Here is a 17,763-nt window from a genome sequence, read left to right on the forward strand (position 1 = left end):
TCCCCACTCTGTCTCTGGTGAAGCCTCTCACCACTCCTGCACCTCCGGCCTGTACCCCAGTTCTCGCATGTATAAATAAAAAAAAAAAAAAAAAAAGCCTGAAAGCCACGGGGACTCCAGAATTCCAGGATTCCTCTTCTCCCGTCTGCCTGGATCCACAAAACCTGCTCGGACCTTGCTGGTACCACAGGGCTGTCGGGGAAGCTGGGCTGGAAGCAGGCCTGCCTGCCCCTCAGCTTCGCAGCCCACGGTCTTCTAGGTCTGTGGAGGTGGGCGGTGCTCGGGGAGGGAGTGGCTCCCATGCGGGCTTCTTCTGAAGACCCAGCGGCCCCTCACTCGCCAGCTGGGTCTGGAGGTGTCTGTCACCAGAGCAGCAGGGGACGGACGACCCTTTCCAAGTGAGCCTCAGGGTCCTCTGCTGTTGCTACTCAGGCCGTCAAAGTTGTAAACCAACATTTCCCCAAAAAACACGACGCAAAGGAGTAACTCCAACCTATTATGTGTCCACATCTGTGTTGCTGGTTCATACTTTTCATTCCTTGGAGCACCCGCTAGCGTGAGTTTCAGCTCATGACTCATCTCTGGGGTAAACCCCCCCCCCCAGACCCAGTCAAGGCAAAAAGCATCCCTACCTGCTTCTAAAAATAGAGGGCCCTGTAATTGTAAACTATTGGCTTTTTTTAAAATCTGAAAATGTATTCAGGCCACACCACTGTGAGTATTCTTTATTTCCTAGTCAAGGCGGGGAGGGGGCCGCACGTCAGCTGATGCTGACAGGCCTGAGAAAATCCAGGAGCAGGAAGCCAAAACAGCAGCTGCGTACAGCTGGACGGACAGAAACCAAAGAGCTACCTGTCCCTGCCTCTCCTCCTGCCCAGGTTACTAGATATGGTGGAGCCAGGGGGCCACTGCCTCTGGGGTTTGGGGCCAAAGATCACGTCGCCCCGTTGTTCTTTACCACGAACCTAATCACATCCGAGGAGCCCTGTCCTGGGCAGGAGCTGACAGGGTGGGGGCTTGCACACCCCAGCTTCCTGACTTCCTTGGCCACTGGCCCCTTCACCACTGGAGGCCACTCTGGGCCGCCTGTGAGAGTCATGGGCAGTCCCCACGGGGTGGCAATGCACAGGGCCAATGCCAGGGGCTTTTCAGTGAACGGGAGTGGGTGCAGACTTCGTGCCTGGTGCAGCTTGCTGCAATCTAGCCTCAAGGACCCTGGAGGCTCATCCTTACACACTGCCTCACCAAGGCTATTTCCACCCCTCCCAACTCCGCACTGTGCCCTCCCTCTCCTGCCCCTCCCTCTGGTGTGCCACCTGAGGGCACGCCAGGTGTTTCACCCAGCACTTGCACTCACTGGCCACCAGTTTTTGTCACGTAGGTTACCCGAATTCGTAGAATTCTTCACGGTGTCTGCTCAGCACTGCTTCCATTTCCCATGAAGCAAATATTTCGACATTGTTGGCCAGTTATAAAAAGAAGCCCTCCATATGTAACGGATGGCATAGCAAGTCTGCACTCCAAGCTGTTCCAGCTGCTTCTGCGCACTGTTTGCACCTATCACTGGTAGGTACTGCTGATGTGTGGGTACTCTTGCCACGGGCAGACTAGTAGGTAGTGGGAGAGTGATCAATGTGCTGTCTGTGGCCTCCGAAGTTGCCTCATCCTGCACTGGCCAGAGGGCCACAGTCTTTAATGACCCAGAATCCAGCACACAGAACCAGTGCTTAAAGAAAGGCCAGCGCTTCTCAGGTAGGGACAAACCTGTGTTTAGGGACCGTGTATGTTCAAACACCAGACACAGGTTTCCATCAGTTACACTTTTTCGGGTGCCCTCTCCCCACTTCCTCTCAATCAAAAGTTCCCATTATTCTTTGCAACCTCCTGTCTTCCTTTTACTTTTTTAAATGTTTATTTATGCATACAGAACTGGGGTGCACGCCAGAGGTGCAGGGGCTGAGAGGCTTCACCAGAGACAGAGTGGGGAGCAGAACCGGCAGACTGATGAAGTACACTGCTGACAACCTCCGAGCCTGCCTTTCAACACTTTCTCAAAAACGAGTCAAAAAAAGTTGAGCCAACAAAGAAAAACCAAAACATGAAATTTTTGAAGGATCAATGGAACTTATGCCAGCTATCAGTGTCCCTTTCAAGTTCAACTCAATGTTTTACAGTGTAGGTACTATTATCCCCGCTTTACAGATAGTAACCAAGACACCGAGGTCTCAGTATGTGCACAGGTGCTTTCAATCAGCCATCAGCCAACCCTGGTCAGTCTTTTAAAATTCAGTGGGACACAGCCACACCCACCTAGTCCTGGGGAGAGTCTGCAGAAGACTCCGTCCAGGGTTTGCGAAATCTAAAATAAGGAGATCCTTTCTGGGAAGTCTGCTGGCCCTGGTCTTTACCTTCAACACAATGGTGAGGGTCACGATGGTGGCCCTCCAGGGTCTCCCTCAGGCACTACAGGATGCCATTCAAAACTTGGCTACATTCTACTCTTCAGCTGCCAACCTCCATGAACAGGGGAGCTTGCCTAGACCCTAGCAAACACTGCGTCCTGAGCTGCATTAATCTAAATGTAGTCAAGAACTATTTACACCAAGAGGAGCCATACAAACACCCAGAACCAAAGGAACATTCCAGGGCCCAGGGCACTGTATAAAACTTTCTCACCTGAGTTTGTCTGAAAAATTTTCTAAAATTTGTATTTTAAAGCTATAGGTTTACAGGGGAAAATATGACCAGAGTTCCTATAGTCCTTAAAAAAATAAACAAGTAAATATTTTATATGAATTCATAGTGCAGGTTTTTTTGTTTAGAAATAATTGAGCTATGATTTTCAAAATACCCTTGTCCACTCAAATATTAACATGTAAAAACAGGAAGCCCAAATATGATCTAGCAAGTAACAGTCACAATCACAGTTGTGTGTACAGATGCTACCCTAGTCCAGGATGGTTTTAGACTAACCACCTGCTGTTCAGAAATGTGTGTAGGAAATAAAACTAAGCCTCCTCTTCCGGGCAACTCACTGTCTTCTAGAACAGTGGTGCTAGTCCTTTTTAGTACCACTAAAAGCCGACGGAATGAGATGAGGCTTTGGCTATCGTGACGCTGAGTCAGAGACGAGTAGTAGTGACTTCTGGGAGACAGGAGTTAGGGGATGGACGTACTCAGGCAGAATGAAGCACTGTTGCAGTGAAACCTGTAGCTCTCTCACTCAACCTTTCAAATTGCCTGTAATTCCAAACAGGCGACCACTCAAAGCGAAAACATGACTTTCAATACTCACAGAACTACAACTGTGCACCCGACCCCAAGAACATTACCTGCTTCGGTAGTCGCCGATGGTTCAGTTAGTCCAAGCACAACTCTAGTTAGGATTAACTCACCTTCCGCTGTCAACTTTTGAGATGGCTTCTTGAAAAATTTATAGCATCAAAAACAAACAAAAAACCTGCAAATGAGTCATGCTAAACGTTTCTTAATCCTTTATGTATTTTAAAATACGGACAATTTAAGAGCCACACATTTTACCCTTTCAGGAGTACCCTGGATTAAATTCTATCATTACTGGCTGGTATGCAACATGACTAAATTTGGCACAAAAACATGAGTGTTCATCTTTCGTATACAAAATGTGGTCTTTCTCTAGAAAAGCTCAAAGACTTGTTCGTTCATTGAAGGATGATCAAGTAGTCGTGAGCCCTGGATTTTAGGATCCTGTCACGTTCAGTTATTAAGCTCTTCCTGCTTAGCTGCGCTCAATGCCAAGTACTCATTTTCACTTGTATCAAGGAGGATGCTCTGTCTGCGCTTGATCTGCATCCCAGTGGTGCCGATCTTAAAAACAGATGCCCCCACACTGGGTGACAGGGTTTCACGTTCCCCCCGGGGCAAACCGGAGTCGAGGAGCTGCTCGCCCCATTAGATCAGCACGGTGCTTTCAAATACCAGATGCTCCCCAGAGAGCCACGCCACCTGGACGTAGGCCACCCACACGTTTCTAACATGTTTCTCTAACGTAGCTAAGAACTTAAAACAAGACCTGCTCTGCCAAGGTGGCTGGCACTAGCCCACGAATGTGCTGGCAAACCCTCATCTGCGCTACTGCGCGACGACTTTTGACGCCAACAGAAAGGCAGGGCACAGAGTAGCTCTAATATGCCCCCCACACTGCAAGGAGTGAGCGAGGCCCCCCGAGGACGGCGGCCCAGGGTGAAGCATCCAGCAGGCTGCCAGCCCAGCGCCGCGACAGACCCCGCCCCGCGGAAGGCCTTTTCTACCAAGGGAACCGTCTTTACAGTAAAGTCCATGTTCCTTTCTCTTTCCCTTCAGATTTAGTTTTTAATAAAGTGATGCAAATCATTTAAAGAAAAAATCTTTAATTTTAAATTCTGATCTAGGCATAAAATTCATTTTTATATCACGGGTAAATTTAGTACAAACTATAAAAACGTTAACACTGAAGTTTCAACAGAAATCTAGTAAGATCCCTTAGAAAAATCACTTAAAAGAAACAATAGCAAGTCATTTACTGCTATGAGGTTAATACATAAAGAAAAAAAAACATTCACACATTTTACTGAATTTATCAGTAAATCATCTTAACCATAATACTTATCATAAAATTAAAAGTTTAAAGTTGTGTGTGGCTCTATAGCAACTACAATTTGCAATGAAAACACTAGTCCGGATCTTTCTGATCTAACCAGAACAATTCTAGCTTAAAAAAACTACTGATTGAAATCTGCAAATGTCAAAAGGACACCAGCCGTGAAGGAGAAGGTGTGCCACAGGTTTAAATTAAAGTAGAAGACAGTAAAAACCAGGTGCTTGTAAGTCTGAATTGCACAAGGAAAACACGGAGGGGGGAAGTCCAGAGCTGTAGTTAATACTTTTAAAAAAATATTATACTCTTATATTAAAAACATTAAATGAACCAAAGCCAGACAGTACCGAGCTTTACACAAGCTTCTTTTGCATCTCAATGCCGTTTATTGAGGAGTGAGAGAGACTACTGCCAGACATGCAACACCCCTTCACAGTCAGGGGCCGCCAGCGAGAGCCTCCGCGGAGTCACGCGAAGCTTCTGCAGAGAACGCAAAGTGCCACCAGAGCCGACATCGTCCGTGTCTTCGCTTCCCCGGTGTCTGGGTCTACCCGTTGCTGGGTAGAAGGCTTCTCTCTACCCTATCCAAGACTCACACTCCAATGAACTGCATGAACACAATAGCTGTGTAACAACTTAACAAACATCTATGATGAGGAACTGATGTTACAGCTGTTGTTGTGTCAAATTTCCTTAGGTCTAACGAGAAAAATTAATTTTATTTTCCTTTCACCTTCACAGGGATGGGTTATACCAATAGAAAAATACTCTTCAGTGCTACTGTAGGACTTACGAGGGTTTCTTCAGTGGTTGATAGAAATTCATCAAATGCCATTCTGAGACCCCGAGCTGCTCATCCTGCTGCTGTGGCTGTGCAGAAGAGCCGCCGACACACAATTCTAACGTTCTCTTTTGCTTAAAAACAAAACAAAGAAACCTAAACAAAAGGGTAAACGTTTATTTGGAGTTAGTTTTCTGAGGGCGATACGAAGGCCCTTCACGCAGAGTTCAGGAGCTCCTGGATGGCCGCCTGCTGCTCGGGGCTGAGCTGCGCTATGCATTCAGTCCACAGTCCGCCAGAGGTCTAGGGAAGAGAGGCCACAGGGTTAGGCTGGCTGCAATGGTCCTCTGGAAGTACTTTAAGGTCACCGTTACTCTAGGCGGCCCTAACAGTTACAGAACACTCTCTTTCCAGGTAAGTGTTGGTCTGATGAGTGCCATGAGGCAAGAAACCAGTTTACTTCCTGAAAGCTCACTTCAGTGGCAGTTAGGTGTCTTCGTTTTGCACGTCACATTAGGAAGATGACACAGGCGTGTGACTGACACACATGAATTCAGGGAGTAAAAGTCACCAAGACCTCTGCCAGCTGACATTTACTACTGTTACTGTAATCTGTTTTCCCCTTCGGTTATGCAGGAAAATCTCTTTGAGTCTGTGCTAATAAACAAGTGGAAGGTTCAAAATGTCTCATACTTTAGGTCAAGGTTTTAGTTTTAATAAATGAGAAGAGATGGATAGATCATAACAAATTTAATCCTTTTGAGACTCGGAGAAGTAACTATAAAAATGTCATTAGAATTGACTTCCTTCTTGCAATATAAACTGTGTAACACTTTAACAGACTGTAAATTAAAAGGAAGGGGGAACAAGGAAAACCCAAAAGAAACATTTCACCTTCTAGTTGGCCAGATCGGCTTACCTGGACTTGGCGAACAACATTAGCCAGACGTTTGGCACAAGGATCTTCATGTTTAATGGCCTCATGCATTTCTCCTTCTGCAATTATACTGAATATTTTGGGCAGGTTGGTATTGTTTGGGCCAAGAACAATTGGGTGGTTACTGAGGAGAAAAAAAGAAATAAAACATTTTGAAGAGAAATCACTTAAGCACTCATACTTCCCCCTACATCCTTCCCCAACACTGAATGTGTTAAATTACACATTCATTAAAATCAACTCTTTTCAACTCATTATGAAGAAAAGCAGTTAATTTAATTTAGGAGCTTTTCTGTTTTCCCAAGTAAACTTGGAAAAACACTTGGCTTATCTCTCAGGGTTGTTTTAAAGGCCAAATAATCGAATCCCTCAGCTATAATTAAATCCTGTATAAGTAATTGGTGACCTATAAAAAAGCAAGCAATTGCTAATAACAGGTTAACACATGATACTTCAAAATAGATTCAAAATAGTCAGTACTAAGTTCAGAGGGATTTATGGGTCAGATGACTAGGCAAGTTTAACGTTAAGAGACTTGACAGTAAACCAGAATCCAGTATCTAGAGGAATTCCGAGCAGTCATTCCCAAGGGCACAGATCAACAGCACAATAGAGCCAGATTAGTCCAGAGGCAGGAGCAGGCAGAAAGTGTATCTGCTCCAGGAAGGCCAGGCATTTCTTTGGTGACATTCCAGTGGGAAGATTCAAACACAATACCCAAACTTAAAACAGGCCTGAAGAAATGTCCACTGGTTTCCTTTTACAAACTCAAGGAAAAGAGCCGTGCTAGTTGGGTTTATTCATGAACTGAAAGCAGGAACTAACAGTGACAGCTCAAACAGGACTAACACTGACAGGAACTTGGACTTACAACCGAGAACATGCTCGTGATTTGACAGTGGACTCCAGGCTACTGCAGGTAGAGAAAGACTCTTGGGCACAAAACAGTATTGATAATGCTGGAGTACAGGGTCAGATCCTGACTGACTGTTCATGTGCTTTCTTTATACCACCGAGTCTTGAATCCAAGGAAAAAGACACGAATTGTAGAGGGTCAAATAACAGTGCAATCTTATTTTGCTTACAAGTATTTTGTCAATTATTCTTCAGTAAAGCTGAAACGAATGGCACAGATAACTGAACACTAAGAAGGAACATTTTTTTTCTTTTTAAAAAGTTATGCTTTTGTCCCTCCCTGGTGGCGCAGCGGGTTAAAGCACAGCACTAAGAAGCTAAAGCCACTGCAGCAGGAGTTCGATCCCCACCCCGGAGGCGGCAGACCTCTCCTGACCCGCCCGCTGCTCCCCTCAGCAGTGTACTTCATCAGTCTGCCTGTTCTGCTCCCCACTCTGTCTCTGGTGAATCCTCTGACCACCCTGCACCTCTGGCCTGTATCCCAGTTCTGTATGTATAAATAAGTAAATCTTTAAAAAAAAAAAAAGTTATGCTTTATAATGTCTGATCTGTTGAGAAAAACTCAAAATTAGACCCACTGTTTTGGCAGTCTACTCCAACATGTGTTGGTAAGAGTTACAGAGAGCATTATTACCTGAGCTGTTTTACGATAGGGGAGGTAAAAAAGGTTACCTGTCCATTTCTCTCACCTTTCAATAAGGTCGCACAGATAATTGAAAGTCTGAACAGCTTCTTCTTTGTCTTCATGGAGCGGGAGCCAAGATAACCAGTGTGGGAGGACCTCTTCTACATTCACACAGTCAGGCTTGAATTTCATAATCTTCCCCACTGCTGAGATGCAGTTCTCTGTAGCATTGACATTTTCTTTGGTCTTGGAATCGGCAGACTGTATGACTCTTACCAGAAGCGGAAGCGCTTCTAAAATGAAACATTAAAGAAGACTAAGTTAAAAATCTCCTTTTTTTGCAAACAAACACATACCCACATCTTCTCATGTTTGGTCCAGTTGCTGATAAGGAAGAAATGTCAGCACAGAAGGAAAGTTGTCTTCTTGGTGACAGAATCAGCGGGACAAGAGGAGCGGGCCAGTACGGTCAGCAGAGCTGCTTCCCACGCTGCAGCCCTCTGAGAGGCTTCAGCCTCCACATCTAAGCTCCTCACACTTCTGGGCACTCAGGCTTCCAAGCTGCTGAGCTACTTCCTGTGCTTAACCTACAGGCCCCCCAGAATGTTTCTCATGTCGCAGCGAGGTTGGGGTAGGCCTCCAACCTCCTAGTTCCCTGCAGGACTAGGGCAGGAGGCTGGTTCCACTCAGACTTCTTTGCCATTTCTGAGAACACGCTGAAGTCTCTGAGCTTGGAAAGGAAAGGCAATCAGCAGAAACAGACACACGCTATCTGGTGGTCTGGACACAGGCGAGGTAGCGCAAAGGGAAGCCAAACACATGGCAGCACCTGTACAGAAGGGACGGTAGCTGTCTCCGCCGCACTGCGCCATGACTCCCAGGCCGTACGCAGCCGCCTGCCTGACCTCTGGGCTGCTGTCACACACGTACTGGAGCATCGGCCGCAGGAAATATTCTGCGTACTTAAAGGAGGCTGGGCTACAGTGTTCGATGACATCATCAAAGATGCACAGTCCCCACTGCCTGTCTGGCCACGGCCTGTGCGGACACTACGAGAGAGACAGTCTTGTAAGTTGGCAAAACTGGAGCACATGATAAATGCACGAAGAAAAAAAGACTCATTACAGAACATCAGCATACACGGATATTTCTGAAACAGGCAATGAAAACAAACCCTGGTAACAACCACTTCTTGTGAATAATCATCCTGAAACTGTGAAGATTTTAAAGTTTAGAGGATCTGAGTGATTTGTTCAATAGCACGATCAGATACGACACCAGAGCGGCAGCAGCAACGCATGTCCCTCTACTTTATAAAACATGACGGTGATGTTGCATCTAAAAGACACAGTAATGTCTGCCAGGATCTTCAAGTACAGATTTAACAGGGTAAGCAATAGTCACGTGTGCCTTCTCTTAAAAAAATATACAGCACTATCTTAAGACTATAAAGTACAAAACTGAAAGTCAGAAAAGATCGACATGTGATGACACTTTCAATTTACAATATATACTTTAAAAACTGGATTTCGAAGTACATTACCCAGAATGACTGCTGGCTGCACATAACTAGACTATAAATGAATTCTCTAGGGTCTGCTAGAAAAAAGTGATCATTTTTGGTTACTAAATGGGCTTTCCATTTATTCAGTAGGGCACTGACAATCTAAAATAATGAAAAAGAAATCATTTGCATGTCTTTAGAATGCGCTGGAACTGATCTATGAAAAATATAGTCATCAAACTTCAAGTGTAGCTGAGTGAAAATATTTAGAGCAATGCAGTAAACTTCACAAAATTAAAGATGTATACAACAGGATAAACTTTTTATAATTCCTCAGATTCATTTTAACCTGAAAGTTAAAGTTTGCCAATGCTGTAATGAAAGAATTCCAGGTCAACTGCTTACAGTGAATGTCACAGAGGACTAACACTTACAATTAGATTGACAATTAAGGGAAGCAGCTGTTCAAACCACGGTAACACCTTCTCCTTGTAGCTACTGAATATTGAGTGTAAAATGTCTGACACTTTGGTCAGAATATAAACATCATTATCATCCTAAAAAGAAAACAAAACAGAAGACACACTTATACATATTAAAAAAGTGACAGTAACATTTATTTAAAATATCTAAGAAGATGATTTCTCATCACTTACAATAAAGAAAAGTGTGGCAAGTACTGCACTTACTGCAATGACATTTTAGAAGGTACTGACAAGTGTTTGGTTAAAAAATTATCCCAGATTCCCCAGTTTTGAAATGAAAGTGTTTTCAGTAAGAATGGGTTTAACTGTGGAGCAGGATGGTGGAAGATGCAGGTCAGTTAAAATGTCTCACCCCAGCAACATGCAGCAGGCATAGCAGCACCCCACTGAATCGGGGGTGATCCACGGCCTAGCAATGCGCTACCAGGATGGCCACATGCTACACATTCTGGCCTCTAGATGGACAACTGAAATCATGTTTGGTATCGGGTGATTTGGGGGGAGAAACTGAGTATCAAGTGGAGAATTTTATCATTCATAAGAAAACCTACGTTATACTGTGTCCAGCAGAAAGACAACTGGTATTACAGGAAGGCCGGGGGTAAGCCCCGCTGTTAAAAGCGTGAGGCTTTTGGGCAGCCATTAAAACTTGAGTTTGAATCCACTCATCTTTCAAATGGGGAAAATACTATCAGGTATAACAGGTGTTGTAAAAGGCACAGAGTTATACCAGGTGAGTTCGAAGTGTTTTGTGTGAGCTATTGCAGTAAAATGCACACATGCATCCCAAACACAAGTCAGCTAATTTTAAATTTCATTCTCAAAATTAATAAAATGACACATACAATGTTTCTGCACAGATTACAGACAGTATCAGAGAGACAGGTCAGTACATTTTAGGAACTGAAGCATTTAAAAATCTTTTAAGATGCAAATGATCATATTCTGAAGGGAATAATTTACCTCATCTTGTAGTGACTCCTCTACCTGTTCATCATAGTCTTCATCTTGTCTTTTAACTACAACAGACCCAAATAAACATCTTTTTAAATGGTGGCCAAAATGGTCAGGGTTATATTCAGGAAAGACATTATAGAAAACTTACCTTGCCGCAATTCTTGGTTTTTAAAATGTTCTTCGAGTTTAGCTTTCAATATACCGCCCAATTCTTCAAAGTGTTCGTTATTAAGACATCCATCACCCATTACTTCAATGCACTAAAATGAGGTAAGCAAAGAAGCAACCCATAAGATTTAAGATGAGTTTTTAGAATCAAAAATTAAACTCGATTAAGAACCATGGAAAACTGAGAAAAATTAACATACTTGCATTGGTTACCATAGTATTTTAAAGAAAAGATTTATTTATGCATACAGAACTGGGGTACAGGCCAGAGGTGCAGGGGCAGTGAGAGGATTCACCAGAGACAGAGTGGGGAGCAGAATAGGCCAACTGCTGAAGTGCACTGCTGAGGGGAGCAGCGGGCGGGTCAGGAGAGGTCGGCCGCGCCCTGTGATCACCTTCGGGGCAGGCGGGGATCGAACTCATGCTGAAGTGGCTTTAGCTTCTTCGTTGCTGCGCTTTAACCTGCTGTGCCACCAGGGAGGGCTACAATAGTATTTTTAAAAATGAAAAAACTTTATTGTAAACAGTTCCTGGGCATATATTAAGCGCTGGACATTAGGTTAGGTGCTGAGGATTCAAAGATGGAACAGACCACGCAATTTCCAAGCTCAACACATTCATACTGTACAAAGATAGCAGTGAAGAAAACCTGCCAGGCAGGCACTGCAGGCGAGTACACGAGGAGCGAAGGCCTGGGCATATGTGATCTATGGAGAAACAGCAAATTCTGAATTGCAGCAATGTAAATGGGAATAAGAATACTGAAGAACGTTAAAATCAAAAGGTGAGCAAGCGATGGTGCTATGAGCAACAGGGGGACAGGGAAGACCCAGAGGACGGGACAGGGAGGGAGCGACTCAGAGTAGCACTGCTCCTTGAGAAAGGAGACTAAACTGCAAGAAAGTGAGTGGAACAAGCAATTTATGGAGAACAAGCAAAGCTCTTTCAACAGCATGAAGAGATGGCAACGGGGAAAAAAGGAATTTAGAAGAATGGGTACGCCCATAGTTAAATATTAGGTCAAATTATGGACACTAATCAAAACTAGAATAAAGACTAGCTACAATTAATAGAAAACACAGAAGGGTCTCCCTGCTGACACCATGGGTTAAATCACAGTGTTATGAAGCTGTCCAAAGCCACTGAATTCCATCCTCGGGCAGTAGGCTGACCCACATGGCGCGACAGACCTCTCCTGTCTGGCTCACTGCTCCCTCAACAGTGTATTTCATTGGATCTGCCTTTTCTGCTCCCCACTGTCTCTGATGAGTCCTCACCCCCACACCTCTGGCCTGGACCCCAGTTCTTATATGCATAAATAAATCTTTAAGAAAAAAGGAGGAAAACACTAAAAATAAACATTTGGTGGGAAAAAATACATCATGTTATGCAGAACAAGGAAATGCACAATTTATTCAACAAGGCTAAGATGAATGAACAGTCATCTACACACATCTAAAAGCAAGTTACCTTTGCAAAAGAGTGCATTATCTCGGAGAGGACGTCCGAGTCTGGCTCTGTGCCAATGGCCTTGATTAGAGCATCACACATGAAGTGCCACATCTGAGTGAGGTACTCAGGACCACGGACTCTTGCACATTCCAGGAGAAGAGGCATGGATTCTGCTGCCGCCACTCGAACACGTTTCATTGTTAAGGGAATGCAATTCTATCTTCAAGAGAATGTTGTATCGTTTCACTTGTGAAATGTTCATGTGTTCACTTGTGAAATGTTCATGTGTTCACTGGGCTAATTTGAGCCAGGCAACTTCTGTTTATCTAGAATGGCTACCCAAGAGCTGTGTTAAACAGGACTTGTGTATAAAAATAGCAATCTATCTGCCCGTAAGACATACCTCGTGTCCTCTGTCACCCACAATGCAGCAGCCATGAAGCCAGTGGCAGAGTGCTGGGTCTCAATTCAAAAATGTACAAGCTGGAAAAGGAACTGAGACCCTAGTAGTCTGTCTCAAAAAGGGCGTGGCGCAAATGTCTAATAAATGCAACTGTAGTTAGGACTTTACTGGGAAGACTATGGAAGAAAACATCTCTTCCTTTCTAGCCTTTCCAGTTTCCAGTGAAAATCAAGTTGCCTCTCCCTACCACATACCATTTGTAAAAGTATCTTGGGACTTCCTCTTATAAACAATCCTGCTTTGCCCTCTGGCATCCTGGGAAGTCTGTTGGGGGGAAAAGACATCAGCGGTGAAGGACTCCAGGACAGGAAATTGCATAAACTACTCCAACCAAGGGCTCTGAGGCAGACCTGTGTCTGGGCTAGACTCTGCTGCTTCCCCGGGTTCTTACCCACCTAGGAAAGTGCGCACACATACATGTGGGGAGGCATAACAATGTATCCACACATTTCACCGCTACTGTCACTATACTAAGGAGAAAGACACCCATCATGCAGACAGACCAGATTTTTCTCCCCAAAGGTGCTAGCTATCCATACCCGAAATGTAGATTCTCAGCGCTAGGGAGGTAGGTGTCAATGAGTCTCTGACTTCGTAAGAGCTTACTTCCTCTTACCATTACAAGCTCTTTGGAAAAGCTACAATTATATACAATAGTAAGCATATGCTAATTAAAAATCCATGCTAAAAATCCTTCAGTGGCCCACAGAATATTGTCAATTAGGAGATGCATTTCCTTTTTCATGTTTGCGGCACAAGAGAAACAAAGGCCCAACTTTATAACCTGCAGCCACTGTCATTGCAAACAAAACCAGTAACAAGAGCTGTCAAGTGTAATAAACTATGCTCTGTGTTCAACATGTGAAGGATATCATCGTGGAAGTAAAATTTCAGTAACGGGACCATCAGTTTGACGACCTGCTCTGTGTACTCCACAAAGCCCTCCTTCAACTCCTTTGCATAGCAAACCTGAAACGAAAGCATTGGGAAATTGGTCAGTTTCCAGGTGTTAATAATGATAAAATCATAAAGACCACGGAAAGCTGTACCATGACTATGTACCATGACTAGAATCACATATTTATAGTTGCACCGAGGATAAAAATACTCTTTCAGAATATAAGATAAGCTATACAAAAATTTAAATTGTACCCTATCACTTAAGTGCTATCTGTAGCAAATGCGTATTTTTGAGCAATTATTTTAACAGTGAAACAGAAAATAAATGCTATTAAGTCTCCTGTACTTCATTAAGAGTTGGTAATTTGTATTTGCCCCCCCAGAAATGTTTGCTCAGAAAGACACCATGAAAACATTAACTGCTGGGCCCTCCCCAGCAGCATAATGGGTTAAAGTGAAGTGATCTGCAGTCGCTGCAGCACGAGTTCGATTCCCTGCCAGGGAGCTAGCCCATATAAATAGCAGACCTCTCCTGTCTCCCCGCCGCTCCCCTCAACAGTGGGTTTCAGTCAACTTGCCTGTTTTGCTCCCCACTCTGTCTCTGGTGAATCCTCTCACACCCTGTACTCTGTCCTGTACCCCAGTTCTTGTATAAACAAATAAATCTTTAAAAAAAAAAAAAAACAAAAAAAACCAAAACCACAAAATGTTTAAATTTTAGCTATGTATTGAAAAGTTCAAGTATTTTCAAATGAATTAGAAGACATAATTGTTCTATTAATATAAAATTTAACCAATTAACTTTTTCTTTAGATTTAATTGCTAAATTTATACATACCATAATCTCAATTCTTTTGTTTAAAAAAATCACCCAGAAGTGTCTATAACACATACTAACGGGGAGAAACCTCAGATTACATAAAACCAAGGCAGGGGTTGAGAGGGTTCACCAGAAACAGAGTGGGGAGCAGAGCAGGCAGGTCTACTGAAATACTCTGCTGAGCGGACATGAGAGATCTGCTACTTTATATGGGCTAGCTCCCTGGCTGGGGCTGGAACTCAGCCACAGCGACTGGTGACAGCTTAATAATGCTGAGACTTTAACCCCTGCATCACCAGGGAAGTCCTTGTTATTAAAAACATCAATGTTAGTAATTAAGGGTTTATCCACATGGTTTCTTCGGATGTAAAATGAGGAGAGAGGTTTCTACATTTCACTTTTTAAGTAATGTATTCCCAACTCTTCCTCCCCCTCCCAATACTGCTAGCTTTTCAAAAATAATTAAGTATGTACACAAAGCATACTGTAAGTCATAAACCAGTTAGTAAACATCAATCATTTACCAGCATCTGGCAAGCAGTTGACTTTTCTTCCAGTCCTGCAGTTTTAATACCAAAACTTTGCTGATCTCCAAGGTTCACAAATTCCCAGCCATCATCATCACTCATATTTTCCATGTCTTGAGCTAGTAACAGGGAAGAAAACAAATTCATGTTAAAAATAATAGCAGAGAGGAATTTTATAATCACTATGTCCTCATGAAGACACCTACTGTCTAAAAGGGCCACTTCAGGCTTAATGGAGGCTGTCTTCATTAAAGGCCCCATGACCACAGGAAGATACTGCTGAAATTCTTTCCCAAGGATTTTGCACATTCTGGCCCATGCTGAGATCATGTAAGAGATCTGGGGAGAAATAATAATAATAAAAAAATCATAATGAAAGGCATTTCTCTGTGTCATGGAAATAATTGTTTACATTAATGGTTCTTTAACCATTAAGTGTATTTCCTAAGGCCATAAAATGTTCAGAAATAATACTGTAATTTAAATAGTCTTTTTTCCCCCATAGCTTTTTATTCTTTTCAGAAACAACTGCCACGACTTTAAAGAGTTTATTTTTTTTTTTATGGAGGTAGTATTAGTTTACAACAGTGCACAGGTTTCTGTTGTTGTGTCTTACCTTGACACTGATTTTCTAGAACATATTCTACTTGACTTTGTTTCCCTACTACCTAACATTCTAACACCTGAGACAAACATCCTTTCTCATAAATATTTTAATTTTCTGTGCAAGTGGCTGGGGTATATTTTAAGACAGCTCACCTGCAAGTCACCTACAAAGAATCAGGGTCTGGCTCACTGCGACAGCCTCAGAAAGTGACTTTTACACTGCAATACCTATTTTGTCTGTCTCATTTGCATATGTACATCCACATCTACACATACCTATTAATTTAAAAAAAAAAAAAAACAAAACTTGAAGTGTAAAAATAAAGCCCATTTGATGCTTAGTGAGATAAGCCAGAAAGAGAAAGAAAAATACGGGATGGTGTCACTCATAGCAGGAGTATAATGGACCAGGCGAGAAAATAACAAAAATAATGAACAACCATATACCAGAGACATTTTGTGGGGGTGGAGTGGGGAATGGGATCAAAAACGGGGGTGGGGGGTGGAGGGGGAAGAAAAATGCATGGGATTATGGTGATGGCACACGGGTGATTTGGTGATGGGAAACCCGCGGGGATTACAATCGTGATGGAAAAAAAAAATGTACAAAATGACGAAAAAAAAAAAAATACAGCCCATTTGCACCACAAATGATGCACTAGGCATGTTCCGCACAACATGCTCTCTACCACTGGCTGACACAAGGTGGACTGGCAGCGCAATCCCCTAAGAGTGCCCTATTCCCCTCAGGCTCTCTACTGCTAGCAGGTAAGTATCCTTTTGGCCTTTTAATCTCCATACACATAAAACACATGCATGTTTATATATTATTGTGCAAAGAAAGCAAAAAACCCATACATGCTGTTTCTTCATACTCCATCCTGCTTATTCTCTTTTCCTGTTTAAGGGATGGTGAAACAATTATAGGTAAAGTCAAAATTTAATTAAACAATTAATCAGTGCTGGTTATATATCAGGCATCATGAGCACCACTAAATTATGTCATACATTTACGATGTTACTACAATGATGTCTTAAGTACCCTGGAGACTTGTGAAGGATGTGAACTGTGTTAGTTAGCAGATTGGTGGGGGCAGGTTCTTTCTGAGCTAACGGTATGTTTGTTCATATGCAGAGAATGAGAGACAAGACTGTTAGGTTCTGCATTTCTTTTTCTTTTGACAGAGGAGGGAAGTCATGTGGCTTTCAAAGGGCCAGGATGCATTCAAATGGAGTTAATCTAGTAAGTGGTCGGATAAATGAACCCTGAATTCAGAGACTACCTGGAAGTCAAAAGCACCACAGGGAAACTGAAGCCATGATTGTGAACAACACAGTTCAAGGGGAGGAAGAAGGTAAGCGTAGGGTCCTAGCGTAGGACCCTCAAGATGAGGGTGAGTCAGGAGAGCAGCTACAAGGGACTAAGAAAAAAAAGGATCATGAAAAGTACAAGGAAAACCAGCTAAGAACGCCCCTGAAGCAGGGCTTGCTATTCTCTCAAGACACCTATCACTCAAGTTTTCTTAGTAAAGTTAACCTCTACATGGATCTGAGTGCACGAGAGCAGCTTTACCTGAGGATCATCATCTTCCATGTCACTGAAGTCTGTCTGGGTCTTCAACAGCAGCTGCATCACATCTGATGCATCTTGCATGAACTGAAAGAAATGATTTTGGGGGAATTAACACCAGTATCAGTCATGTATTTCAGGTCAGACAAATTCTATTTACAAAATTTTCGCTCCAAGAGATTATCTTGAAAAAGTTTCATCTATATTGCAAAGAATCTGAGTGCTTTTCCTAAGAAAATGTATTTGCAGCCAGGGTTAAGGTGAATTGTAGTATAAAAATATTTCTAAGAACATCAAGTTTCAGCTAACGATTTATCTATTTCTAGAAATAAAAGGACAATCCAAGCCCAGTAAGAAAATTTTGGGTTTCATAAAACTATATGATTTCATCTAGCTATGTAGTTTGGGCGATTGCCACTGCATAAACAGCCAGGATTT

The 17,763-nt window shown here is 43.1% G+C and overlaps 1 protein-coding gene across 1 annotated transcript in view; it reads right to left on the reverse strand.

Moving 5' to 3' along the window:
- Nucleotides 1–4,981: 4,981 nt before the first annotated feature.
- IPO5 (importin 5) overlaps nt 4,982–17,763 on the reverse strand; it is a 29,069-nt gene continuing 16,287 nt past the window's right edge. The window contains exons 14-25 of the mRNA XM_004680056.2: nt 17,329–17,412; nt 15,356–15,488; nt 15,147–15,268; nt 13,775–13,871; nt 12,458–12,630; nt 10,968–11,079; nt 10,826–10,881; nt 9,812–9,934; nt 8,703–8,922; nt 7,938–8,166; nt 6,316–6,457; nt 4,982–5,699 (exon numbers count right to left, since the gene is read on the reverse strand). Of these exons, the coding sequence (XP_004680113.1) occupies nt 5,613–5,699; nt 6,316–6,457; nt 7,938–8,166; nt 8,703–8,922; nt 9,812–9,934; nt 10,826–10,881; nt 10,968–11,079; nt 12,458–12,630; nt 13,775–13,871; nt 15,147–15,268; nt 15,356–15,488; nt 17,329–17,412 (1,578 nt within the window). The 3' untranslated portion in view covers nt 4,982–5,612. The remainder of the gene's footprint in view (nt 5,700–6,315; nt 6,458–7,937; nt 8,167–8,702; nt 8,923–9,811; nt 9,935–10,825; nt 10,882–10,967; nt 11,080–12,457; nt 12,631–13,774; nt 13,872–15,146; nt 15,269–15,355; nt 15,489–17,328; nt 17,413–17,763) is intronic.

The sequence above is a fragment of the Condylura cristata genome, unplaced genomic scaffold (genome assembly GCF_000260355.1).
Source record: "Condylura cristata isolate star-nosed mole 26May11 unplaced genomic scaffold, ConCri1.0 scaffold00010, whole genome shotgun sequence".
Lineage (NCBI taxonomy): Eukaryota > Metazoa > Chordata > Mammalia > Eulipotyphla > Talpidae > Condylura > Condylura cristata.